General features: G+C 37.5%; 1 protein-coding gene across 12 annotated transcripts in view; it reads right to left on the reverse strand.

Moving 5' to 3' along the window:
• The window catches only part of Msp300 (Muscle-specific protein 300 kDa), a 124,157-nt gene that overhangs the window by 94,816 nt on the left and 12,900 nt on the right, over positions 1-16,441 (reverse strand). For 6 of the 12 annotated variants that reach the window (XM_064683271.1, XM_064683245.1, XM_064683286.1 and 3 more), the window contains exons 1-2: positions 12,895-14,803; positions 1,942-2,003 (exon numbers count right to left, since the gene is read on the reverse strand). In XM_064683271.1, the coding sequence (XP_064539341.1) occupies positions 1,942-2,003; positions 12,895-14,788 (1,956 nt within the window). In that variant the 5' untranslated portion in view covers positions 14,789-14,803. Of the gene's footprint in view, positions 1-1,941; positions 2,004-12,894; positions 14,957-16,441 lie in introns of those variants that run through there. The other 6 variants (XM_064683230.1, XM_064683238.1, XM_064683294.1 and 3 more) reach the window with 2 other exon arrangements.

The following is a 16,441-nucleotide window of genomic DNA, read 5'->3' on the forward strand; positions in this document are numbered from 1 at the left end:
CAAAAACAAGAAAAATTCAAGTTTCGTCTAACTATTTCGGTTCAAGGTGAACCAGTTACGTCACGCAGTCGCTCATTCAGTTGGCGACCCGAATACACGCTGTGGTCATTGTTCACAGAATTTGATTAAAATTTATTAACTAATTTAGGCGCTCAAGCCAACATGAACAACAATAACACTGACAATAACAATAGCAACATCACACGCCTGTCACATTGTCGCTTGCCGAATTTTTCGGGCATGTTTCTTTAGCCATGTGCCCTCCGGCTGACAACTCAATGCCCGACACGAGCATGACTCGCTTTAACTGAATTTTGTGGGTGTGTACAGTGAGTACCCCCTTTCATTTACTTGAAATTTATTGGGGATCTACTAAAGTATAAATAAATCAATGTTGCTCTCTAATTAAGATTTGTAGAATCAACCAGTCGGCATCTCATGACTGCGAAATGCTCTGTTTCAGGTGTAATAATTGCTATGAGCAGGTGGAAAAATTGTTCTTAATTTCGACTGCTCGAAGTGGGCGTGGTAATAATATTTTATATGTTTACATTTTTTAAGAAGTTTTCAGCGGATAAATTAAATAATTATACACTGTAGATTTTGTGCGATTTGTCGGTGTGGTTGTGGGCGTGGCAAAAATTGTATATTCGCTATACTATCAGGTTTTTCTGCAAATATATGAAACAGGCAGGAGAAAGTATCTCCGACTACATAAAGTATATACGTATAAGTTTAATCAGGATGAAAAGGTGGGTCGGTTTGTCCGCCTGTGTGATCTGTGTTGATCTCGGAAACTATTAAAGCTAGTCTTCAGATTTTAAAACTAAATATTATAGTATACCATGCAAAATTAGTCTACCGTATGTCTATCTGTTTGGTTCGGTGCAAATTAGTCTCAGTTTTAAAGATAACTTAATAAAATTTCATTAAGTTTGAAATTTGTATGCCATCCAATGGCATAAGGTTTTTGTGCAAATGAATGAAACAGACAGAAAGAAGTATCTCCGAGCATATAAATTATATACATACATCCGACCAAATAAAGTATATGCATACATTTACTTTGGATCAGGAGGAAGAGATGAGTCGGTTTGTGCGGCTATGTGAACGCGTTGATCTCCATAACTACAAAAGACAGTCTTCAGATTTTATTTACGATTATTATTTCTTTATATGTCTCGTCCCATTTCCATAATATCGCTCAAAATCATTTGATGTTTGTTAAGTTAGCTCGACTCTGGGCACCCTGTATCTCCTAGTCGAGTACTTTCAAGTAGATCATTTTTACTTCTAAAATTTTTGCAGGCAGTGTATATTTATGAGTCTATCGAATTAATTTATCATATGCCTCCTATGGCCAGCTAAATTACCATATATACATTTCAAAATAATTTGTACACTTGTCTGGCCATGATCCAGTCCTGACATCGAGCTGGCGGCGCCTCAGTTGACAGCTGTAACTCGGCTCGTTATGTCTGGCAATTAACAAAGTGAATGGATAAACGCAAAATTGGCGCTGTTAGGTGTTTAAATTAGAAAGGATATGGCAAGGTGAAAGTGGGCTAGAAGACGGTCGCTTGTCAGCTGCAAATCTAACTGAACTTGGCATTGACAATTGCCAATTGCCAGTTTGGTGCACGCAAAAGTATCTTGGCCAACTCACAGGCCAGCGCGGCAATTTAAATAAAATTATATAATTTATTGATGCAAAATTTTTAACGCTGAAATATAAACGGGGCTGAGACACCCCTTCCGCCCCTTCTCAACAAGTAATTTTCATGGCCGTGCGCAATTCCCGAATTCGCACGTTTTGTTTTTAGCTGATATGCAAAGCGATATGCAAATTTCAATGCCAGAGAATGTAGATAACAAAATAAATTGAGCTTCGCATCGATTAAACTGATGCGAAGACATTGAAAAAAAAAACAAATAACTCACCTTCAATAGGTATGAATTAATCCAATTAGTGAATGTCTTCTTCTGCACACGTTCTTGCTCCTCTGCAATGAAAATGAAAAAAAAAAAAACGTGAATGTCGAAAGGAAAACATAAGAAAATTGTGTATACAGTTTCGATGTTATTGTAATTAAACGTAAGACAAGCGAAAATTGCCTGCCAAGTCGCCGAAGACGGCGGCATTGAAAGGCGACGCCCACAAACAAGATACCGTCTAAAGACAAGCGATAAGATACATTTGCCCAGTAAGTGGATAGCCAGGTCAGAAAGTTGCCGACACATGTAGCTAATGTTTGCATTAATTGAATTATCAGTAATTTAGAGTGTGTATTAACTGAAATTAACACAACGATGACATCATGTTGGCCCCAAATGCTAACAGCTCAGATACGCTGTAAAATTGAACTTTTAAAACTCACCTTTGTAATAATTAATATAAAATGTTATTAACCTTTTCCCTTGTGCGTCAAGCAACGCGCGCAATTTATTAACATAAACATTTACTCATTTTCAACAGATTTTCTTGATTACCTCCATTTAATCCTTAGCACACCGAATTGAAAGCATAAACAATGCATTAAAAAACAGCAATTTGTAAATAATTAACAAATCAAAAACGGACAAAGAACAATAAATATAGGTACACATACATTTGCCTATGGCTGTGATTCATTTTTGGGGAAGAGTACAGCTCTGATGGCTAGCCGAATGGCTTCTTGGCTGTCATAAAGCGGCAGCTGTCCAAGCATACCCATCATGCCCCATCAAAATCGTACCCCGAAATCCCTGTTTCGGCACAAAACAAATATGACATAGTGCGTGGTCTTTCTCTCAAATATTGGCGGCTGGCCAAACGCATGTCTATAATATGCAACAGAAATAGATTTCCCGCAACAAAATACCAACATTTTTCAAAATGGAAAACTTTCTGCAATTTGTACAAATCAAATTATGGAGAATCAAACAAACAAACATACAAAATCTCGAGTAATTTGACAGACTTGTGCTGCATTCGAATGTCAACAATTTGTAAATAATTGTTGCCGCAATTTACAATGCATGGCAAATTTGATTACGCGTTCAAATAAATGATAATTAGAAAAATTTGTTTTTTTCTTAAAATTTTCAAATAAATTGTGTTCAAGCTGCGCGTGTGACGCAATTTTCTGCAGATGAAAACTTGACAAGAGATTATTTAAATAGAAATTAGTTCAAGGTTGAGCGATTTGCAAGCAACTGAAAGTCACACAAGCATAGTATATATCCATCTCTATATATACGAATAGGTATATCTAATATTGAATAAGATTTAAGCAATGAAATTGCAACATTTTGCAGACTTATCTTAATATATCTCACACCCAAGAAAATGAAAGCAAATCAAGAAAATGAACTTGACATTTATATCAAAACGTATCTGCAATAAACTAAAGAGGTTTCTAATAGTTTTAAGTATTTTATGTATTAAGTTCTACACCAAATACATGTCTTTAACAATTAAATAATTAATGGGACAAGTTAATTATCATCTAGAAAAACATTCTTAAATCGTTAATTCTCAATTCTAAAAGCTGCATTTAAAGATATTATCTGGTTTTACTCGTAACTTGTTTATTAATATATAATTTTCAAGAACGAGATTTGAAATAAGTTTTTACATAAGCTTATTAAAAAATCAACACTAACAAAGGAAATTTCTCAATAGGGCAACAATGAAAAATTGTTCTCTAATTCTCTAAATTATTTTAAGGCCAAAAATGAATTTTGTCCAGCTTCCACACACATGTGTGTATATTTATTTTGATGGTCACAAATTTGATGTCCAAAATAAAGTTGTTGTCGCCAAAATTTTTGCCTGGCTACCTACTCGTCTTGCAAATTAATTAAACCTGAATTTGGTGTTCCAAAAACCGACGCAATGGGAATAAATTAAAGTCAGCCAAAAGCGGTTATAGCTTTATCGGCATTTACTTGTTTTTATTTTCTGATTTGAAAACTAGTTAACAATTAAGTGTACATATGTATATGCATATGTGTATGTGTACGCAACTCTATATACGTATGGTGTGATTCCAAAAATAAATGTATACCCAAAAATGTTGATAAGTTTATTGTTTGTTGTTCATTGTTCTGTAAAATCACAATTCGTGTGTGCATTATAAATGTTTCTAATCAACAAATACTTTCGCTAATTGTTGCAAAGATAAGAAAGAAGAATGCACTTGAAACCAAATACCAGATAGCACAAATTAAAGCTACATACAATAAAAAATAAAAAAAATAAACAAGAAACGCGAAAGTAAAGGAATCATCGGTAAGCTGAAGATTTTTAGTATCAGCTCTGATTACAAATATATAAAGGAAGGAAACTATGTCCATAAGTTTTTATTTTTTTTCGGTAGTTTTATGTTAGGCCTCATTTATATGTCTTGTCAAGGCAAATAATTTTTAAGTACGTAAGTCACAACTAATAAAAGTTCAGGCTTAAAATGTGCCATATACTTTTTAATTTATTTACAACAATTTACACTAGCTTTTGCCTAAAACTTTTGTGAGGCGTGACTGTAGATACAGTAAATAAATAAAAACAACTACTTATTATCCCAAAAATTGAATTTCAAGCTGTAAACTTATGCAAGAATTGCATTTGTTCGTAAAAAAATTAAGTACACAGAAGATTTAGGGCAGGCGGAAATAACCTATAATTAAATATAAACGCAATTATAATTGTTTAGCTTTACCTAAAACAATTAGGCAACTAATTCAAATGGAAATAAAAAGTGAGAGCAGAGAAATATTCGATATTTACACACGATCGAGCCACACACAAACCATGGCGAAATGCTAAGAACAATTAACAGAGAAATGTGGGTTAGGACCTATATAAACGACAGAAGCGTTTAGGTTGATTGACTTCTGGGTATCTTGTAAATTTCAATTTCTAACCATGTAAAAAACCGATCGACAAGGCAAAGAAACAAAAACGCTGAAAATGCTTAAGAAAATAAGTAAGAATGCTCTGGTCGGGAGTTCCCGAATAGGGGATACCCTGAACCTTTTACAACCAACACCAAATGCAGCTCTAGGTAAAGGCTGGGGGGGGGTGACGATAGCAATAAAATGGAATATACTTGATATATATATGTATGTATATTATACTATTCTAGAAGCTACATGTAAAATTTGGAAACTCTAGCTCTTAAAACCTAAGAGTTTTGCTCAAGCAACAGGATTTAGATTTTTATCGATTGCTTAGAAACGGGACAAGTTATCGCTTATCGGAAACAAGCTCGTACTGCGCGGGCGCTAGGAGGACTTACGATTCTAGTCTCTAACTCTTATTGATTGTGAGATTCTTGCATTCATACATATGGACAGACAAGACTAGATCGACTTGGCTATAGAATCTGACCAAGAATATCAAATACTTTAAATACTTTCGTCCTGTTACATACATTTACACAAAAACAGTATACCCTTGTTAAACATTTTGAATGGGTTTAGGGTATAATAACCCACGGGCAAAGCTTAAGACCAAGCAACATAAATTATTCAAAGAACGACCGAAAAAGAAAACAAACAATAACAAAAAACAAAAAAGTCGAACCGCAGTCTTTTGTATACAGATATTTTTCAATGGTTCACTCAGTCAGTAAGTTAATGAACATAATTATAATGATGCGGCGGCAGCTGATTATTATTTACGCTTTTTTTCGGCTGCTCTAATGAGCTCTGCGCAGTTAAATTGTGCTTAACTGAATAGAAATATATCTACATTTAAGTTGCAAACTTTTAACGATATTTGTATATTTTTTTTAACAATTTTATTAGGCGTGAAAAACTTTGTGAAACATTTACTGAAAGTCAGCAGAAGAGTAAAAGTTGCAGAAACAGTTAGTAAAAGTTTGAAGCTGTCTCCGTTATGTCTGAGTTGGCCTAGTTGCACACACAAACACACACACGAATAGAAAAGCAATTACAAACTTTAAAAATGTGCAAATAATGTGTAAAAATGGTTTATTTACGTTTATGCACAGCCCAATTGTTTGGGTTTCCCCCACAAAGCCACAAAATTGTTCGCATTTGCATAAACAAAATACCATCGAACATGTTGTAAATGCGTCTGCCCAAAGAGTTGCGAGCCCAAGGGTGACTGCGGGGGGATTAAAATGGTATATATGGTTTTTGGAAGATATTAACCATATGCTAACGGATATGCCGTATGTAGGAATGTGCAGCATTTCCGCGGCTATAAATAATTGTTTATTTTCTTTAAAATGCCGCTGCGGCGAGTGTTTGCCGAGTTTATTGCACAGAAATCAAGATGCTTTAAAATGTTTAAGATTTATGTTAATCTTACATAATTACTAACAGTATTTTTATAGTAGAGGGTATTAAAATTGTTTCAAGCAATGTGAAGGAGAGATCTCCGACCCCATAAAGTATATATGTTCTAGATCAGCATCAACAGCCGAGTCGATATAGCCATGTCCGTCTATTTCTATGCGAACTATTCTCTCAGTTTTAAAGCTATCACCTTTAAACATAACTCCGCATTTCTGTTGCAGGAAATACATATATCGGCAACGGTTGGATCGGACTACTTTATCATATAGCTTACATAGGAACAATAGATCGAAAAGTAGGTTGTTGTATGGACAACTTTTTTGTTTTTCCAGATATCTTGACCAAACCAAATTTGGTCCACTATATCGTATACCTGCCACAGGAACGATTGGTCGAAATGTAGATTCTAGTATGGCAAAATATTCTATTTTCCAAGATATTTTCATCAAACTCATCATTTACAAGCTTATAATAAGATAAATCATTTATTTAAATGGCAAGACAATTTTTTAATACATATGAAAATATGTAATCAAAATGAGTTCCTAAAACTACCATTGCTCTTAGGACAGAAAAAGTTTTCTTAAAAATTCCATTGCCCTTTGAGCAGCTCATTAAATTATGCCTAAGAATATCTTCCAATCTATTTCCTCAAGTTTTGTGGTGTCATTTAATGTATAAACCCTTGAAAAATTCTGTGAACATTTAGAAACAACTTGTTTTTAGTAGAGCTATTTAAATAATTATTATATCAACTGTTTAAATTCGTTGTTAAGTTTTATTTACACTCAACTCGGTTCGGTGAGGTGTGTTCCCGCGAGTTTACACCTGTGGGCGACAGTTGATCGGCAAATTAAGAATTTATGCGATTAAAGATATGTTCGTTGCAATTCGCTGAGCACACCTCATATGAAATATTTGACGCTTGAATGCATTTGCACAGGTTGCCAGCTTCACTCACACACATCGGCAACATGGCCAGTGGCATGTCATAAATTGTATCTGAGAGCTATTAGGTATACACAAAGGTATGAATTGCGTCATGTCTTTAATAAAGATACGGTACATAAGCATATATTCATTGTGTGTATATGTACACACATATGGGAAATAAAAAGCGTTTAAGTTTATTTATTCCATGAATATCATTCACTAACCCAGCAGATAGCGATAGCAAACGCAAATAAATGATTAAGCACTTTGCCACATTCTATAAACCAAAAACCACCCAAAAAAAAAAAAAAAAGAAAAGAGGAACTAGAAAACCTCAAAGAGAGAGAGCCACACCATAAAAAGATTTCAAAAGACAGCCCACGGATCAGCTTAAGTGGAAGATACACTTTTTTTTTGCATATTTCTTAAACAACCTACCATAATTTTCTGTGCCACATGCGCAGCAGCTGTCAGAACTAAAACTTTTGCAAAATCTTAGCCCACTTTCATGTGGGTGTCTTTCGCTTTGAAGAAGATTCTAACCAAATATGCTTTATGGGTTAAGTCGTGTTGCCTGAACAAAAAAAAAAAAACAGTCGAGAAAAGTGTGCAAAAATTTGTGTGCACTTGAAAAAATATTCACTTCGATAAACTTGTTATCGCTGCTTAAATTACAAAACGCTGTTCAAATTTCAATAACACTCGGTGGGGCGCCAACTTCTCTCGCTCGCTCGCTCTTTCAAGTTGTCGTAACCACATTTTAGGCATCAATTAAAAAGCCGCTAAAGCTTAAGTTAAGAGCAGTACACAATAAATATTGACAATGACAGCAACTAACGAAGCCAACGACAACAGCAACAATAATAAAAAACAACAACATCAATAAATAAATAATTCAACGATGATCTCACAAAGACTGCGGGACAGACAAACAGACTGACAGACAGTCCGACAGACAGACAGTTGTACGGCTGCGGATCGTTCTGGGCATTTGACAGACTGATTTTGAGAGATAGATAACGCCATTTGAGTACTTTGCGTACCCTATACAAAGTTGTTAGAAGGGGTTTAATAAAATGTGCAGATGTTGTGAGAAGAGAGTAGAAGATTTTAGCAAAGCTTTATATTACTGATCTTAGTAAAAGTAATATATACTTGCGTCTGTCTTTCACGATTGATCAAATTAATTAAAAATCGATAAATATTGATATTCAACCCTAGTTAAATAAGGAAGATAATAAACGATAGAGGCTATTTATTTCAAATCGATTAATATCGATATTCAGTCTAAGTTTGATCAAATCGATAAATATGGATATCCAGTTTGGATATGCTAGTTTAACATGGCAGTTAATAATCGATAGATAAACCATATTTCAAATCGACATTCATTTATAGTTTCATTTGTCAGTTAATAAACGACAGATAGAATATAGAGGAAATCGATAAATATCGATATTTGGCAATTATTAAGCGTTTGCGACTTAAAATTTCCTACGTAGAGGTTTGTCAGGCATCCAGTATATCACATTCTAAAGACCTGAGTACGTGTCTATATTTTGACAATTGAAAACTTTTAACAGGGTATTTCCAAGTCGTGCAAGTTCCTAGAACAAGAGCTGCTATTTATTGTTATTTCGCATGTTTGTTTGCTTATATTCAATTTCGTTTTCATGTAGCATTGAGAAATGTCAACAAATCGGAATCACATTCATATTCAAATGATGAAAGTCAAGCCAAGTTTTTGGCACTGAATTGTGGCTTGAATGGGTGATTGTCTGTTTGGCACAGTAACTGATGTTTAACGGGAATTTTGCTAACAATTTCGAATAGCAAATTAATATTGCATTAAGCTCTTAAGCTCTTGATTGACCTGAATAGAACTCTTGTGCTAAGAAAAGCCAATAGAAGTCAACGCAAAGGCAACCAAGCAACGAATCAATCAATAGTTTTATAGATACTAAACACACACTATATACAATCTATATATATATATGTATATGTTTATGTATAGCTTGTCAATTAGCATACATTTGACATGCCATGACGTACAGTTTATAAATTTGTTAAGAGTCCCGGAACGACTATCGTGTGCCGTGCATTATGTACAGCCCATAACACTCAATCACTGAAACTCGCGATGTGCATTTTTGCTCAAATCTATTAAAGCAAACAAAAGAAGAAGAAAAAGTGGCCAAAACACGCAATCTATGCATATTGACAGGATGCCGTTGACGCTAACAACCAATTTCCCTACCAGAAAGAACATTGAAAGAAAGTCTGAAATGCACGCAAACTTTATCTATGCCAACTAATTGTCACATTAAATCGACTAACGAACTAAACGACTGAGATAATGCAAGAGCACGACTTGTAGATACTTCTTATTGGAGAATCGTAAATAAATATTGCTGAATTAGACATAAGAGTTCGCTGAATATATATATTTAGACAAGACTTCTATTCAAAATCTTGAAACACGTCTCAATTGAAATTTTATAAAGATCATTGCTTTGATCGCCAATCAAGCAGTCAGTCATTCAATCAGTCAGTCAGGACAAACAGTTTTATATATAGAGATAAACCATACGATTAATTGGTATACAACATTTTTTGCTAAACCAAAAGATCAAGCAAAAGAAACTATATATTTCTATTACATTATCTACTAGGCTCTGTTGTTGCAAAAATTAATATACTATATATGTCATTATTTAATCGAACCCAAAATATATCATGCCGCTTATCACTATAATGCCTTGGGAAAGGGAATATATATATAAGAGATTAGCATATTTGTTCCTATACTATATTAAATAAAAATAGACACAGATCTGTTAAATAACATTCGACAAATTAATACAAAATTATTTAAATTTGATTGCAAATTAAATGCCAGAAAAATCAATTGCATAAATAACAAAATGACCCCGTTAAAGTAGAACATTGAAAGTGTCAAATCATAAGCACACCTACTCTTCACATATACATAAATATCTGTTATTAATAGATACGCATGAATGTCAGCAGCATTCGAACATAATCGCAAATGTGGATACACAGATACATTTGTATCTGAGCGACAAGTGTAGCCAGACGTCGAGACAATGGCAGCACAGAGAGTTAGCGAAACAATCAGACACCTAATTGCTTGTTGTGCTTAACATAATAACACACCAGCAGGAGGTCACATAAAAGCCTAAAAGCCAACAGGCCTCATTACCAAACCCAAACCCAACCCCAACCCCACTTCCCCTCACCCAGCTGTTTGGGTGGTTGCTTCGAGTGGATTTGGCTGCCAATAAATTGTCGGGCTAGGAAAGAGTAAAAAAAGAGGTAACAGCCAGTTGCTGCTTGCCAACAGCTGAGGGTAAATACACATAACAAACGCACTGCGTGCACATATAAATATTATATAAATTGCCAAGTAAAAGTTTAGTTTGACGACAAAAAACAACAGCAATAGGTATAAGTAGAGCCCAAAGCAGGAGCAGCTGATGATGTCATTTTTGGACACAAATTTATCGATTGCCTTGCAATAATTTATTTAGTAAGCACACACACGCACACACGCACAGACTAGGCCCGAAACACAACGTGTGGACATATTAACCTTGACCTTCAATGACCACAACTAACCAGCCCAATCTATGGCAGAAACCACACAAATAATAACAACTCATAATAATTATAATAAAATAAAATAGTATATATATGGATAGGCTAGAAATTCCTAAAGATGATCTTTATATGGGTCTCTAGAACATCCGAAATTAAAAGTGTTTTAATAAAAATAATTGGAATCAATAACTTTCGTATTTTTGAGCAAAGATATTGTACTCTATTTTTGAACACTTTTGTTTGTAGAATTTTAAAGAATTCTTTGAATTTGGTTCTTATAGCATGTTTGGTTTTGATAACCCTCAACCAAAGAATATATTTGTACTATTTCTTTTATCTTTTCTCTAATCAAATCGTTTTAAGCTATCTCTTAGTTCAACTATATATTTTTCTACATATACATATGTATATACATATGTCAAAAGTTTAGGATAATTGATAATTAAGCATTAATACAATAATCAAACCCGCGGAAAATGAATAAATGTATTCTATTGCCAGCAAATGAGACGTTCGCACAGCTAAGTCGTAATATTTTTCGATACAATGGAATAGCCGAAACCGACATTCCATTTAATATGTCATTATCATTTTATAATGTTGCCAAGTTGATTGTTTTGGTTTGCCAGATAAAACCTTTGTTTTAATATACTTGCGATTATTATTCGTGTAGATTCGTAAAGATGGTCATTTTTGAAGAAGAAATCAACGGATTGTTGATCAACCCTTGAGAGATATAAACTAAATTTATCGGACTACCTGACGTTAATGACGTAAGAAGTCCAACGCAGGAGTTGTTGGAATATTTGATCTATGAGGGTGAAAATACATGAAACACATTTCTTCTATTGTCATTTTAAGCACCCACAAGGGTAGCAAATGCCCGAAATCGTTTGCATGACACATTTTATGGCTCATTTTTTTAACGTTTTACTGATTATAAAAAATAAACCCGAAAGTTTCATGCTTAACCAAAGTTTTAGTTTTAATCCAAAAAGCTCTATACTGATTTTAAATCCAATTCCAATCAGTCTAATGCTAAGTTTCAAGTTCATTTTAGTTCAAGGATCCACCCGCAACCGCGGAAAATGGGTGAAAACCTACAAATAACAATTTAAGTGCAAGCAAAGCTACTTGTTTACATTAAAATACTTCCCATTTTTATTAGCTAACCAAACATATTAGCAATTGCCTTTGTTGACAGTACACAAATACTGAATCGGAAGCTACACACTTTGCATAATTGAGATATCTTTGTACTTTGCGCTTCCACCTATGGCGCCTTATCAGTTTGGCCAAAAAAAAAAAAACATTGCAAAAAAAATTATTTGCAAATGAATGATTTATATAACACGCAAAGCTATGCGATAACAACAGAAAACACTTAGTCGACTGGCAAAAAAAAAGAGATATGACAAAATTGAGAGCAGCAAAAAGCTAATCAAGCAAGTGAAGGACATGTTCAACTGATTTGCCATCAGATGATCGATTGCCTAATGCCAACGAAGCTAACCGAGGCAGCAAAGTGGTATGGAATAGAACCCAGGTGAACACAAGAATCCGATTCTATTTTTACTAATAACCAAACCTGAAACTAGCTTTACATAAAATTGAATTCAGTACAGGCTAAAATTTGGCCAATTATTCGATTAGTCCATCCATCCATAATCTAATTCCGTTTTCGGATTGGATATTTTTTAAGCAACTGGTTTGTAGAAAGTTTTGGCACGTTAAAAAACAAATAGTTATAAGAAGAAAATAATTAAAGAAACCAAAAACTGGGTTTATAGACGTGAAGAACCAAAGAATCGAACCGTAAGCCGATAAAAAATGAGATTTGTTTTGAGAATAATATGGCAACACTTACTTTGCTTAATTAAAAGTCCGTGAAGAAAAGAACCAAAAACTGGGTTTATGCACGTAAGGAATCAGAGAACCAATCCCTAAACCGATTCACCAAAAAAAGACTAAAAGACTACTAACATTCCAGCCTCTAGCGGAGGGATTTAAAAACTGAATGTCTGTCTAATTTACCTCGTTTCTCCTTGATGTGACTGTCGTACTGGGAATTGCTGCGTGCGAAATTGATCGACGCCATGGTGGATTGGAACTCCTGGTATTCGTGTTCGGATTCGTTGTGGTTGCGGTTACTTTGTGTCGCTTGAGTCTGATAATCCTGACGCAGACTCTTGCTGAAAGTACCAATGCCGCTCAAGGCGTGCGCCGATGAGGGTGTTGTGGAGCGCGTCGGAGTGGACACAATCACAAGACTGCTGGCCGGTACGCCCTCGGTATCGGAATCGTTATCGATGACGTCCGCGTCGACGTCGGCGTCAGCGTTGACGTCGTCTCTGATGCGTATTTGCGAGGCGGTAAACGAGATATCGCCCGAGGGGCTTGGGGAATTCAAACCGATTGATTTACGCGACGTTGAGGACTTCCTTTCGGACCTATCGGACGACTGGGTTGTTGTTGTTGTTTTTGTGCTGGTTATCGTTTTGTGGCTAACAATTTGACGGGATTCTTCCGTCGAAGAACCGCGCAATTGGCACGTTGCAGCTGGACTGAATACCTCGTCCGGCGTTGCCATTTGCGGTTGCTCCTTCGTGCCAGTCGGCGTGGATGTTAGCATTGTTTTTGTTGTTGATTTGCCCGTTTGCCATGACAGTTCGCTTGGACGCGTTGCCCGTTGCTGTTGCTCCCGCTCCTGCTCCTGCTGCTGTTGTTGTGGCGTCCCGTTGCCACCCACCGGCAATGTTGTTTGCTGGTACAAACGCTGCCGCCTGCGTGGGTTGCTACCCACGGTAATGTCAATGTTACCGGTTGCCATGGCATCCTCGTCGTGCCCACCAAATTGTCTGATGCGTGCGCGCACCGAGCCGTCAGTTTCATCGGGTTGCTCGCCATGCTCACAGCCGGCTGCTCCACTTGATTGTGGCTCCAGCTCATCCTCCAGTTTGATTAATATACGTCTGCCGCCCGCGGTCATGTCCACGCTGTGCGGTGAGGTGACGCTCGAACGTTCGCTGGAGATGCTGGAACGCGACCAGGAGGGCGAATCGCGCGGCGATACATAGCCCTCGCCATGGCGATAGATCTTCTCGTCGGTATAGCCACCATCGCTGGTCCTCGAGGAGGTGATAATGGTGCGGACGCCATCCGCCGCCTGCACCTCGCGCACCGTACGCTCGCCGTCCAGAAAACGCTCCAGCTCCATTTGACGGGATAAATCCTTTTTCACAGTGCGTCGTGTGGTGCGTAGGGTGACATTGAAAGGCGACAGCTGCTCCTCAACATTGCCCAGCTCAGCGCCCGGACTCAGCCGGCTGGTGGTCTTCAAGGTGACATTGAATGGGCTGGGCGTCTGCTCGCTGGTCACCTCGACGCGACGCGGTGTCGTCTGGCGCAGGTGTACCTGCTGAAAGGCCAGCTTAGCTGCCTCCGCTTCGGCCAGGCCGCGTTGTCGCTCCTCGCGCAAACGTCGCTCAATTTCATGAACATCGATATCAAATGGATTCTCTGCATCAAAGTCGTCCGTCTGCTGCTGACGCAGCTCGTCCGTGCCCAGTTCGGCGGGGCGTTTGCCACTGCCATCGGACCAGACCTTCTCATATTGGGCCACCTTCTCGCGCAAGCGATGCGGTGGCGTCTCCGAGTGCTCGAGATTGCTGTTTATGCTGCTGCTGGAGGTGGTCAATGACGTGGTAATGGTCTTCATGTACGTGCGCGTCACAGTGGACGTCTCCAGCTGTTTGGTTTCCTGTTCGACATTCTCCATGGTTTTCTGCTCATGCGCATGGCGACGTCGAACAGCTGGTATTGGGGGCACGTCCTTGCCCATATCAGCTCCATCTCCCTCTGCGCTTCTACTAGCGCCGGCATCTATGGTTGGATCCTTATGCCTGCCTGGATCTTGGCTATCGGCCATGATAGCATCGGTTTTCTAATACGCTTGTCCTTAGGCCAAAATATCATTTGGGTTGGGTTGCCACAGCCTTGTCCTTTTGTCCTGCTTCTGCTTCTGCTGCCGTTCGTTTGGCAGCCAAAATGCAAAATTGATTTTTCTCACGCAACGACAACTACAACAACAACAACAAGAACACCAGTAGCTTTTCCACGAACAGAGTTTTCCTTGCCGGGAACAACCCCCGTGTGGCCCTTTACTTTTGGCCCTGCTCGTAATTTAACTGTAATTTGTTTAAAAGCACACCACAAAATTTTAATCACCGCAGCTTTTTGGAACTTCGATTTTCGGGTTTTTTTTTTATGTATGACACAATATAACACAATATCACATAGTACAACGACGAAGTCTCGCACGCGTCGTTAGGTAAGAAGAAACACGTATTTTATTTGTATGCCTTGAACAAATTTTAATGTAGTTTTCGGCAAAATTTTATAGTCCACTTCTCCACACAATTAAACTCAGACTAAAATGGCATGCCTTCGGCAAGCAGACAACACACATTATAGCCCAGCTTCAGGTTTCATTTGTTCCGTTTCCAATCCGTTGTTGTAGAAAGCCGGTTCGATACTGAGTCGTCGTCAATGTGCTTCGCCTTGTCCAGAGACCAGCAACAGCAGCAGTAGCAGCAGTAGCAGCAGCAGCAGCAGCTCAGAGTACTGGCTGGACTATAGTAATCGTAGTAAAGCTCAAATTTCGAAGAGAGCGCGCGAGCGTAACGAGAGCCGTTGTGGAAAGAGAGCGTACGATTGTGAGAGCGCATAAATTTTATTTACGCATTGCGATGTATGTTTGTATATGTTTACCCACGCCATGCTTACCGCTCCGACAGCACGTACTACCTTTGAACCAACGGCTTGTGCTATCATAGCATGGTACAAGCATCAAGCGGAAATATATTTTGTTGTTAATTACAGCTTAAAATTTTAATAAAATCCGATTGTTAAACAACAAAATTTAAAATTAAACTGTTTATTTGATCTTATGCTTCCCATTGCTCATTGCATCTTTTGTGAATTATTCTCTACTAGCAAAACTCCCAATATGAATTTTATAGTATCTCATTCGTTCAGCCTGCTCTTTTAACCCCCAGTCTACAAAACTGCGTCACCGAAACTGCCCTACGACTATGAAAAATGCCGATACGCAGAAAAGCTCTGTTTTTTATTGGGGTGTACAATTTTGAATGAGAAACGCACTGTAACTTGCGCTCTCACCTAATTACGCTCTCGTTGTAATAAATCATTTAAGTTAACCCGCGCTCTCTCACTCTCTCGCTCGGCGTGTCTACACTACTGCATGTGTATTGGTGAAATTTAAGTACATTTTAATTCTTATTGCGCTTTGCTTTGTTATTGTTGTTTCTTTACGCCTTCTGTGTGTGACATCATGAGCGTGAGAAAATACCAATTACAGACATTGGGTGGTTGGTTCAAACCATCTTACTTGCACACATGCACACTTGTTTATGAATATGAGTGCATGTAATCTAACCCCGAGCGGAGTGCTCGTAAAGCGATTACAAAGCATTTGGCAAACTGCAAATATGTACCGTTTTTAAGTGGCGCCCGCATAGAAAAAGTGGGTCATAGCACATAATAAAGCTCAACTTACAGC

The sequence above is a fragment of the Drosophila montana genome, unplaced genomic scaffold (genome assembly GCF_035044405.1).
Source record: "Drosophila montana isolate Dmon_TW-CO22-7 unplaced genomic scaffold, ASM3504440v1 contig_1409_1, whole genome shotgun sequence".
Lineage (NCBI taxonomy): Eukaryota > Metazoa > Arthropoda > Insecta > Diptera > Drosophilidae > Drosophila > Drosophila montana.